Below are 12,295 nucleotides of genomic sequence, written 5' to 3'. Positions count from 1 at the left end.
AATTAACCTATTTAATCAATATCAAAATCATATGATGTTCAATTTTTTTTTTTAAAGTTCAAAGAAGTGGAGGAGGGTACGAAGAATGCGAGAATTCCAAATGTATCATTGCTAATATGTAGATGGCTTTGATGCCATTTGTAATGACCTGCATCTAACCATGTAGATATTGTTCGCTCTAAACCCAAAAGGACCCTCATGGTTTTAAAACACGTCTACATGATTAAGAGGAGTCTCTACATATATAGTGTCAAAAACTTTTCCCCATATCCGATGTGGGATATCACATCCTGACATTCTTTGTATCCTTGCTCCTTTCTTAATCTTTTTTTATTTTGATTTTTTTCAAGCATCAATTGAACACCCCCTAAGTATAATTAACCTATCAAATCAATATCTAAGTCATATTAGGTCCAAAAAAGTTTTTAAAAGTTCAAAGAAATGGAGATTTGGGATTTCTCACATTCTTCGTATTCCCCCTTCACATTCTTCGTACCTTTGAAATTTTATAATTTAAATTTTTTTTTTCCACTTAGAAATACAATAATATTGTTTATTCATATTAATTAAGCTTAGAAATGATGTAAATTATCCTAAAAAATAGAAAATTAAAACACTAAAAAATTGGAGAAAGTGCAAAGAATGTGAGAAAGGGTACAAAGAATATGAGGATCCCTCACATTCTTCTCACCTTAAAGTTTCACTTTCTTCACTTATACGTTAATTTTGTCAAATTTTGAAAATCTTTTAAATTTTAGAAATTAAATATTTTGATTCTCTTCATAGTTTGTTGAATAATTTTCATGAAAAAATTGGAATTAGAAAGTTAATAAAAATATGTAATAGTGTTTATGAGTGCTGAAGCACTCATAGGGATCACTTGATCACTCGTCACCAAAATCCGATTTTTTTTTTTTTTTGTTATTTTTACATCATCTAATAAAAATTGACATACACCTTTTAATGTCATTATTCTCCTGAACTTACCTGAATGACCTTAAGGAGGAATTAACAATAATTTCAAGTTTTCAAGGCCAATGTAAATCACATGAAGTAATTAAATATTAGAGTTAGATTTAAGAATATTTGGAACAAAGTTGTTAATCTAAACTAGTTACTAACGTTCTGGTTATATATGAAAGTTATAGGGATTAAAGTTGGCATAATGGGTTATTAAATTTGTAGTTACAAATGTAAAATTATGGAAATTTAAAAATATTAAATATCATTTATGTTAATGGGATTTATCTTATAAAATTTAAGAGATTGAATTATTTTGAAATTGTTGAAGATTTCAAACTTTATGATTAGCCTTGACTCAGCCTCCTAATGTCATATAACTTAACACATTTTTTTAGTCATCTTCTGCCTTCTTCCTTTTTATTTATTTATTTTCTCTTGGCCAAAAAAAAAAAAAAGGTTTGTTTGTGAAGCGCTAGCTTTAAGTTCTATGCTTTATGCATATTGACGTGAACTATGCAACAAATCACTTGGACCATTGTATCCTTGAGGGGACAAACCAAAGAGAAGTCAAGTATACCGATTTCTGAAATTGTCAAACTAGAAATGGCTTAAATCTCCCTTAAAAGAACGAGATTTCCGTATCTCAACCTAATTGTTTATGTTTTTGTTTTGCAATTAATATAATTTCTTTTACCATTTGAAATCTTAGCAACAACATTATGCAAAGTTCTCTACTAGTTTCATTCCCCATTCCTATATATGGTAACAAATGGTCAATAAATACTATGTTTCTGGACAGTATCAAAGTATCATGGGGATAAAATTCTTGGACAGCAACAAAATTTGTTCCATTTCTCCTTTGCTATCTTGGTGACATTGTGGAATAACTACATGTAGCCCTTGATGAAGGATGGGTACTATTGATGGTGAAGAAGCTGGACTGGTTGAACTCTCTCTTCATGGCTCTGTATACATTGTCTAGGCCTTCCTCCATGGGCTACAGCACTGCCTGTGGCATTGGCGGTGTGTTGATTTCAAGTGACCCTTCCAACATCTTCACCACTTCCCCCGTTGAAGGCCTCATGAAAACCTCATCTTGAATGCACCAAAAGCCGGTTTTCAATGCTCTTCCAGCTCTTCTTCCTCCATTGCCCCTTCCAGTCGCCTGTCTGCAACTTTTCTCGTCGTCCCATTACTCATTTCCTAGAGGAATTGACATTTTTCGTTAATAAAATATCAAACACTTAACAATTTGTGATTTACAGAAGCAAGAACTTGACTAATCTATACCTTAAAAGCCCACCCAGGATTGAAGAAGTCTTCTTCATCAAAAGTCATGTCAAGGTTTCTCCAGCCACCAACGATCTCCAGAAGATGCTTTCTGAGACATCGGCTTTTACAGTAACAGGTCGGTTGCTCACCCATTCTGGATCCAGATAGCCACTAGTTCTTCTCACCATAGTGATAACATGTCAATGCTCTCTGCCCATCAGCTTTGCTAGTCCGAAGTCTGAAACTTTTGGATAGAAATTCTCATCTAGAAGTACGTTTTCGGGCTTGATATCACAGTGGATGATCCAGTTCCTGCACTGCTCATGAAAATAAGCAATCCCTTGTGCAGTAGCAATGGCTATATGGAAGCGAGTTCCCCAATCTAGCAGTCTGTCCTGACAATGCTTTGAGGGAAATATCCACTTGTCCAAGAAACCGTTTTTCATGAACTCATAAACCAGAAGCCTGTGAAGAATCATCAAATTCCAACCCCATTACAAGCTCGAAAATATAGTATGCTTGACCCCCAAAGAGGATGATAAGAATTTAAATATGGTCAGTGGTAATTGGTATTAGGCAATGAAATGAAATGCATACTGGTGAGAGCCTTCTGAGCAGTAGCCGCAGAGTCGAACCAGGTTCATGCTATGCATAGAGCCAATAGTGTTCACTTCAGTTATGAATTCCTTCTTCCTAAAAGGCTTGTCAAGCTTCTTCACTGCAACCAATGTCCTATCTTGTATACACTCCCAAACCCTTATGAAAAAAAAAAAAAAAGACAACATTAATCCTCATTGATAAAGTCTAATTGGCTTTGTTCAAGCAATTTCATCCCTTTCAAAGCCTATATATGTATATGTACATGCTGACCTGTGCAAATTGCCAGTTCTACGCTGCAAATCGTGGTAACTTAAATTCATTGGAGCACCGGACACAATCAAGGAGCTTTTCAAGGCTCTCTTCAAGGCCCTCCTCCTGTACACACTATGGTATAACAACAAGCAGAGGAGTCCTACAAGGACAGTCATGCTGAGAACAATTGGAAGAACCAAGACCTTGTCCCGGAGGCCATCAGATGAATCCCTAGATCCTGTTGTGTTGCTGTCAGGTGATCCCTTAGGCCCAAGCTTCACAAACAAGGTCGAACTCGTGTCCTCGAATCCACCAAACTCCTAGTTGTTCAGCAGCCAACACGGAAGCAGCACAATCAAAGTTTGATAAACAAGCATCACCGGATTGTGATAATGGTGAGATGTTACTGTAATTTGCTATAATAGAAGAAATGGGATAATAATATTTAGTTTGCTGCACTATCGACATCTTCATCTTGGAAGCAGTCGAATTCCGATGATTATTATCACATTTCGCGGCTGAAACAGAAGAATTTTTTTAGCATAGGCCGCTGTCTCCCACATTAGAGGCCCCTAACAGGCATGTACATGCAAGAGGCATTAGTTTTGCTTCAATCCAAGCTACACACCGCAAGCCCCAGCAATATCACATGGATTAGAAACTGCAGCCCATTCAGGAACCCATTGGTGAGTACCGTTTACATCATCGTCCCAGCGATATATCAGTCTTCGAAGAATTAATGGCCTGTTTGATTCACAGAATGAAATATTACTTTCTTTCAACGCATTCATAACCACAAAAATGTAGGGGCAAGGTTGACTTGATTCATCATCATGATACCCTATATTGATTACAATGCTTTAAAATAGACAGCAAAATTTCCCATTTTTTTGTTTGGTTAAGAATTTCAAAGCAGTCATGACATTATATTCCCCCATTTATCATATGATTGTGTTATAAGATAAAGAAAAATAATAACAATAATTGCTTATTAAATTAGTTGTAATAATAATAAATATAACAGCAACATCATCATCAACAATGAACTTCTAAGTTGTTGAAATGAAAGGGGAAACCTTTTGGGTTAGCATGAGAGTCGAAGGTTTTGATCAGATTCAAGGGAAAATGAGTCAACCTTTAATCAGTCTGATCATAAATCTAACTTGTAAAGAAGGATGTGAGCTGTTTGAGGCTCTTTAGAATCTTCCAGTGATAGTTTAAGCACTAAATCTACCATGCAAATCTGCAAAATGGAAAAGCAAGGATGGTTAGACAGATATCACAGAGCTATATGCAAATTTATTATTCTGTCTTCAATAAAAACTTCCCAAAAGAAAATGCAAGTAGTGAAATTTGAGATGGATGTGTCAAATTTCCAAGAGGTAAAGGGAACTCCTAATCCTTGTTCCTTGTTCTTTGTTCTATGATGTGTAGGATACTTTCACCATCCATTATTCATCTGTTTGAGAATTGGGACACTTACAATTAAACCCATGAGAAGGGAAAAAACTACACATAAAGTTCGCTTACCATTATGTCATTAAATATCGAGAACTGTGTTGCCACATGTAATGAGACTTCAAACCCCACAGATAACCCATCTGTCATTAAATATCATTTGATGACGCCTCAACAAACATTGTGACAAACACCCAAACCTTCACTGCAATCTCAATATTATCATCCTCTGAAGGTGATTGATGGCCAAACCGACTTGCAGCAATCTGCATATGAAGTACCTCGAGCAATTTGATTCACAGTTGGAAATCAGACCTCGTTATGTGACAATAGCTTTCATGCTTAGACACCACAAAAACAAATTGCTCGGTTTTCAGTAGTAGCATATCCCATTTCATACTATTGTGCATTATAACACAAATTTCCTAAAAAATAACAGCTCATCTTCTAAATCAATGAAGAATAACAGCTCCAAAAATTGGTTACTCAGAGATAAAAATTGAGTGGCATGCAGACTCCCAGCCTTCTACTGCAACGAGATGTCTTGAATGGCTAAAATGTTTTAAAATAGAGCAAGCCCAAGCTGGACAAATTTCCAGTCATTCTCTATGATCACTTCACTGTGTGGCATAGGATTAGTCGTAAAAACAAAGCATAAAAATATAATAATGAAAAAATGAACAGAAGCTTAAGCCCCGAATAATAAGAAAATGTTGCAAAATTCAACTGCATGAACAATTCACCTGTTCGGATACAAGAAGCATGTAAGCAGTAGAGAATTAAAAAATAAAAATAACAAAAGCCGAATATAACCTCAACTAAAGTTCATGCAGAAATGGAAGGTGTCACAAGCAGGTTTTCATCAACACAACATGGAAGAATAATTTCTATTGAAGGTTGAATCTTAGAAAGAGGAAAAAAGACATGCATATTACAAAAGAAAAACATCTTGATGTTTGTTTTAGTGTTTTAGAAGAGAGAGAGAAAGAAAGAAAGTTACTTCATAACAGAGCTTAGGGTTTCATCATCGAAACTTTGCAAAAGCATTTCTTTAATCTTCTGTTCTGGTACCTCTTTACTCGGTAATCTATGATTCTCGTTGCGCCTACAATGTCAATTGGGATTTTAGTTACAAATCATATAGCTGAATAAGCTTACCCAAAAAGAGAAACATGTGCTTGATTCACCTTAGAAAATCTATCAATATTGAGAAGAAATATTTTAAATACAACTAAATTCAAGAAAACATTTATCAACTACCTGAAATCTATTGGCTATCCTTTTTTATATTCCACTTTACTTAGAAAGTCTTAGATAATTATCTTCAATTTCATTCTTAATTGCCTTATTTCAAATTTATAAATGAACTAAAGCATGGATCCTAACATGAACGGAGAGATGATTATGGGATGTATTGTTTGATTGATGCATATTGTTGCACAAATATCTTAAGGCAACCAGGAGACTTATTATGCCCTAAGGTACAGAATGATGGGTAATCAAGAAAGAAAATGTTCAGCAGCAAGGAGAACATGATGTGAGAAGATGGACTAGAGGCAAGAACCAAAAGAAAGAAAGAAAGAAAGAAAGAAGTAGCAATTAATGCACTCGATCATGAGAACCTAGAAATAGAAACCATACATGAGTACCAAAGATGATTGGGTCTGAACCAGAAAAGGGCAAACATGGGCCCTAAAGAATGGAAAGTTTGAAATTTTGTGGCCAACCTATGGTAGTGAATGACAACAGGTTGTATTTAGTAAAAAAAACATGTCAGTTGGATTAAGTCTCGAGTGTTATGAATTTCTAATTTCATCCCCAAAGTATAGTACTTGACAAATGCAGGCAAATATACTGCAAGCCTGCAACCAAAGATATGCAAGTATGTGACAATGTGACAATGTGACAAAGTTTGCATACAAGCTATAACAACCCACTACTAACAGTATAGATATTATCTATTCTGGGCTTAAGGGGCTTGCATGGGCTTTCAAACGTGTCTAAGAGAACCTATATATATACCTCATTCGATGTGAGATATCACACAAATAAGATTAATTCACAAAATTGCATGAAATTCATAAAGATATAGTTACCTGTTTCTTAGGGAAAACAACGTTTCATTGTTGGAATACTGTGCTTTGGCTATATCACAACCATTAAGATCTTCATCTCTCAAATCCAAGTTGTCTTCAGCTCTTTTCTGATGAGGAACATAAGCCAATTGTTGCTTAAGTTTATGGGAAACTTGGGCAGCTGTGAGCGTATCATCACCATCTAAAGCACTTACAATCATGTAGGTGCACATTTTATGGTCTTTAAACCTATACATAAACAAATCTAATTTAATTTAAAAGACGAAAAGAGCACTAGCATTAATCTTTCCAAAATCACAATATTCAGCATCGATTATGCAGAAGGAAATCAAATTTAAGACTACATGCATATGCCACCAAAAAGAACAAATTAAGCACTCACTACTCAAATAAAGCTCTAATAGTTTTCTCTTGGTCTTTGCTAAAAGTACATACTCTTTTCTTAGGTGCCTAAGAAAAAGAACAATAATTAGCAAATTTACTTCTTAAAAAAAAAATATCCATGTTCAGTAACAAGCAAAAGTAGAGACTTCTTATTCCAATAACAGTTGCAACTTCACAACTACCAAAGCAAAAACTCAAGCTCCAATTATGCACAAAAAATTGCTCTCATGATGAAGAGTAAATGGAAATAAAGTTAAAAATTGTCTCACTAAACTTCCCTCTGAATTGTTTGAGCAAACATGAAGAGCACTTTCTTCTCCAACAGCTCTAGCTTCTTCCATAAGTTGATTACTGCAAAATTCAGTGGAACAAAAAACACATATAAATTGCATTTCTTCGTCGTTGTTAACTATTCCTAAATAAGATGCTTGTTTCAATTCTAACCTGGTAGAGCATTGGAGAGAGCTCCAAATCATCACAGATCTTCTGCAAAATGCATATTATGTAGCGATTCGTATTGGTTGAATAGCTTTTACAAAACTGAGCAACCAACACAAATTTTGGATGACACTGTTATTTACAAAAGCAGAAACCAAAAGAAAGAAATGAGAGCTTTTTAACAAACTTTCCATAGTTTGTCTTTACAGCCGCTGATCCAATTCCCATCATCATCGTACCCTGAAGATGATTGATGCCCAAAGTGACTTCCATCAATCTGCATATGGAGTACCTCAAGCAATTTGATTCACGATTGGAAATCAGACCTCTCTGTGTTACAGTAGCTTTCATGCTTGAGCACTAGAAAAACAGAGTGCTCTGTTTTGAGTAGTAGCATATCCCATTTCATACTAATGGGTATTATCACATTGCATTTCCCCAAAAATAAACTTTGTTTTTGAGCCAAAAAAATATATTTTTCTAAGATGAAGTATTTTTTAGCACCCCCCTACAAAGGCCTCTAATATTTGATTCTACAAAAATAACAAATAAATTTTAGAGCAACAAAATACAAAGTCGTATATATAATAGCAAGAATTAATGTTTAAAAAGTTCTAAATAGAATATAACACGAGAAACTTAAAGCCATGCTAACTACCAAATAAGCAAACTTAATACATGCCGATGTCATTTATCCGATGGCAAGCTTTTGCATTAAGGCATGTAATTATCCCATCATAAATACTCCCGTTACTCAAAAGCATATATCACCTACTAATCCTTGAGATGCAACCCAGCTGAAGTCCTGTAATACAAAGATGAAATGCAACAACGTTCATCAATTTGGAATAATTTCTTAGTTCCGGAGTTACTCTTCTTGATTAGTAGAAACGAAGGTTTTAGTATGTTACTTACAATTGAACTTTTAATGTACTTATAATATTTGAAGACAATAAATTAACTTAACATTTAAAAGAAAAAATTGTAACTTGAAGTAAGATAGAAATAAAAATACTGATAATCATAATTCTTCAACAATGATCCTCGACCTATAAGATTAATCTTCACACAATGAAAGCTAAATATGCACAACTATTACAAAAAAGTATATTAAAATCTTTTAGGCTTGCTTATTTTATCGATGCTTCTATTTGCAAAATCTAAGCTTTCATCAATATATTGTGGAAGGTCAATCAAATAATAGAAGAGGGATTTGAGTATTAGCATAAAGTGTACTTTTTATTCTTAATTGTTGGATAATAAATAGAAGTTAACACATTTTACTCGAAAAACTAAAAAGAGAATTTGAGAAGTCTTACCATTTAACCTTGCAGGCTCCTTCGTATTCTATTCATATTTACTATTGTTGTCACGTACAACCAATCCTTTATCTTGCTCAAGAACTGGAAATAGGCATATCTCCATGAACTATTGAATAGTAAAGTGCCGCAAACTCCCCAAAATCCGATGATGAATCCAAGAAAAATATTTCCATAAAACCATATATTATTTGCATCATCTTGAATGTCCTCTTTTTTACTACTAAGACCGCTAGTGAAGGAGTCTCCCCCAAGTTCACCTTCAGGACACATTTTCAAAAGAGGTGGTCCACAAAGTCCAGGATTTCCCTCATATGTGGAGGCATTAAAGCTTTGTAATTGAGTGCCTAATGGAATTTTACCTGACAAGGTGTTATTTGATAGGTCTAAAACACTTAGATCGGATATTTGAGAAAGAGTATCCGGAATTCTACCATTAAGTTGGTTTTGAGATAGATCAAGAACATCCAATAATTTCAATTGACCAATTGTTGTAGGGATTGATCCAATCAAATTGTTTCTTGATAAATTCAATAACACCAATTCTACCAAATCAGTTACTTCTATAGGAATTTCACCAATTAATTTATTGCTTGAAAAATCAATGCTCTTGATGAATCTAAGAGTTTTCTTGTACTCTTGTTCTTTTCCTTTCCATTGAACCAATGTACTATCAACATAGGAAAGTACGCTACTCGAATTGTAAACTGTTTCGTAAGAAAGGACCGAACTTCCTTTTTGAGCCATGGTAGTTAAATTTTTGAGACATTTTGGTATCTTTCCTGATAGATTGTTGCTAGAGAGGTCCAACATTTGAATCTTTTCCAGTTGACAAAGACTTGAAGGTATGCTTCCATTAAATTCATTAGATCTTAGGTTGAGAACGACCAAATCTGACAGACTTCCTCCCATCCATGCGGTTATTTTTCCTGACAATTTATTTTTTCCCAAATCTATAAGACGCAAAGCTCTGCAAATCTTTAAGGATGAAGGCAGTGCTCCAGTAAAACTATTGTTACGTAAATGCAATGTTTGCATCCAATGTAACAAGCCAATTGAATCTTTAATTTTCCCAGAAAAATTATTATTTGCCAAATTAAGAACAGTTAATTCTTTCCACTGCTCCCAACAATTGGGTAGTTCTCCTGACAGTCGATTATTTGAGAGGTCAAGATGAGCCAAACCCCAACCAGGCTGATTAGTAGTCCCGCACGATAAAGAAATTGAGCCTGAAAACAAGTTCTTGGAGAGATCCAACAATCCAGCATTGAAAATAGATTGTGGTATTGAACCTTCCAAGCAATTTGAACTCATATCCAGTATTGAAGGAGTTGCTTGTAAATTTGGCAAAGTCCCTGAGATGTGATTGTTGGAAATGTTTAACGATTGTAAATGTGAAGTTAAATTCCAAAACCAATTGGGAATGACATCTGAAATTCCAGAAGCAGAGATATCAAGTTCCCTCAAAACTTCTTGAGTTTGAAGCCAATTAGGAAAACGTGGGCCTAATTTGCAAGAGGCCAACATTATACGTGAGGCTCGAAATTGGGGAACTTGCTCAAGGCTTATGTTGAATGTAAGGGAGTTGAAAGATAAGTCTAAGACAGACAGGTTGGAGAGACCAAAAAGGTGGTTTGCCGAGACAGTGCCTCGCAATGAATTTGAAGGAATGGACAACACTTGAAGTTGAGCTAGTTGTCCAATACTTTCAGGTAAAGTTCCCTTTAGTTGATTGAAATCAAGAAATAATTCTCTCAACTGTGAAAATCCAGAAAGATCGGGAAATGACCCTTTCAATTGATTATAAGATAAATCTAAAACCTCTAATGTGTTATTAGGGCAGGCCAGATAATCTTTTTCCTTCAGTCCAGTGAGATTGTTCTGAGACAAATTACATAAATCTGTCAAGGATTTCGGAATCTCACCTTCAAGTTGATTCCGAGAGAGATCAAGATATGCCAGAGTAGTCATGTTTCCAAAAGCATCCGGAATTGAACCACGTAGCTCGTTCGAAGAGAGATCAAGATATGCCAGAGTAGTCATGTTTCCAAAAGCATCCGGAATTGAACCACGTAGCTCGTTCGAAGAGAGATCAAGATATGCCAGAGTAGTCATGTTTCCAAAGGCATCCGGAATTGAACCATTTAGATCATTAATAGAGAGGTCAAGATGAACAAGGCTGCTACTGAAGTTGAACAACCATGGGTATATTGAAGAAGTGAGACCATTCGTGGAGAGATCAAGCACAGCAAGAGAAGTGGAGGAAATGGATATTGTTGGAATAATCGGAGGAAGCTGAGTATGGCTCAAGTATAACTCAGTTAGGGAAGGCATTTTATTAATTGCTTGGGGCCAATGGATTGCTTTACCAAGATTAACAACACGCAAGTCAAGGTGTGTTAACGAAGGAAGGTGAGAAAGCCAGTCAAGGTTCTCACAGCTCATATCCCCAAAATTATAGCCAAGATCAAGGGATTGCAAGTTGGAAAGATTTCCAAGTTGAGTGGGAAGAATTCCTGTAAAATTGGGAAAAGAGAGAATTATATTCTGCTGAGACAAGCTGATGAATTTTCACAAGGTATATATGTATATAATTACCTTCAAAATCATTCCAGCTGAGGTTCAAATGCTTCAAGTGCTGCAACTCTGCCAATGAAGGACCAAGCTGAGATATCTTACCTGTCAAGGGTTGGGGAAAACCCATTCCATCAAGCGGAGCATGAAGATCAAGCCTGATCAGATGACCCGTCTGGTTGTTACACTCCACTCCTCTCCATTTGCAACAATCTCTTTTGTCCTCCGCATTCCCCCACGAAGAAAGAAGTCCATAGTCATCGACAACACCTTGTTTGAAGTGAAGGAGAGCCTGTCTCTCCCTCTCTATGCACCCAGCTTTAGCATCACCCACCCTCAAACAGGCTTCGAAACAGAGCAAAAGCAGAAAAAGGGAAATAAAATATCGAAAGGGGCTTGTAGCCATGTTCAACACAGAGCAAGGATAGTGTGTAATAACAAGGATTAGCAAGTTTTGGTTTTTGATTTGTGAGCAAAGCAGGCATTGACTTATATACCATTCCCACCAACATGTTGAGTAGATGACCTTTAATTATGACTAAAAATATTAAAAAAAAAAAACAAATATATATTATTTTTAAGTTTTTCATTTACATAATATTTTGAGTAAATATTGTGTTTATATTATTATTATTGTTATTTTTGGAGAAAGTAATGTTTTGAAATCCCTTTTTAAAAATAATTAACAAATATAACCTCCACTTTTAATTTATATTTATATGGTAATTATTTTTTACCTTTTATAAAAATGATTCTTGATAAATAATAATTTTTAAAATAAATAATTTAAAGATAAATTTTGTAAATAGTGATACTAATAAGACAAACACAACTTATATAATTTTTTATTATTAAAAATGATAAAACTTTATTAAAAATTATAAAATATAGATATTAATATTTTACTAAATTCATAAATTTTACTAAAAGGATTTTAAT

The 12,295-nt window shown here is 34.8% G+C and overlaps 1 protein-coding gene and 1 pseudogene across 2 annotated transcripts in view; both read right to left on the bottom strand.

The window, feature by feature from the left end:
- The window catches only part of LOC117933814 (receptor-like protein EIX2), a 33,438-nt gene extending 21,636 nt beyond the window's left edge, over positions 1–11,802 (bottom strand). Inside the window, exons 1-2 of one of the 2 annotated variants that reach the window (XM_034855363.1) lie at positions 11,381–11,802; positions 10,684–11,298 (exon numbers count right to left, since the gene is read on the bottom strand). In XM_034855363.1, the coding sequence (XP_034711254.1) occupies positions 10,684–11,298; positions 11,381–11,762 (997 nt within the window). In that variant the 5' untranslated portion in view covers positions 11,763–11,802. The remainder of the gene's footprint in view (positions 1–10,683; positions 11,299–11,380) is intronic. The other variant, XM_034855362.1, reaches the window with a different exon arrangement.
- Positions 1,681–8,993, bottom strand: LOC117933820 (annotated as a pseudogene).
- Positions 11,803–12,295: the final 493 nt, after the last annotated feature.

This window comes from Vitis riparia, chromosome 16 (genome assembly GCF_004353265.1).
Source record: "Vitis riparia cultivar Riparia Gloire de Montpellier isolate 1030 chromosome 16, EGFV_Vit.rip_1.0, whole genome shotgun sequence".
Taxonomy (NCBI): domain Eukaryota; kingdom Viridiplantae; phylum Streptophyta; class Magnoliopsida; order Vitales; family Vitaceae; genus Vitis; species Vitis riparia.
Note: the sequence above shows the minus strand (reverse complement) of the source record. Positions and strands in the feature narration are given on the sequence as shown.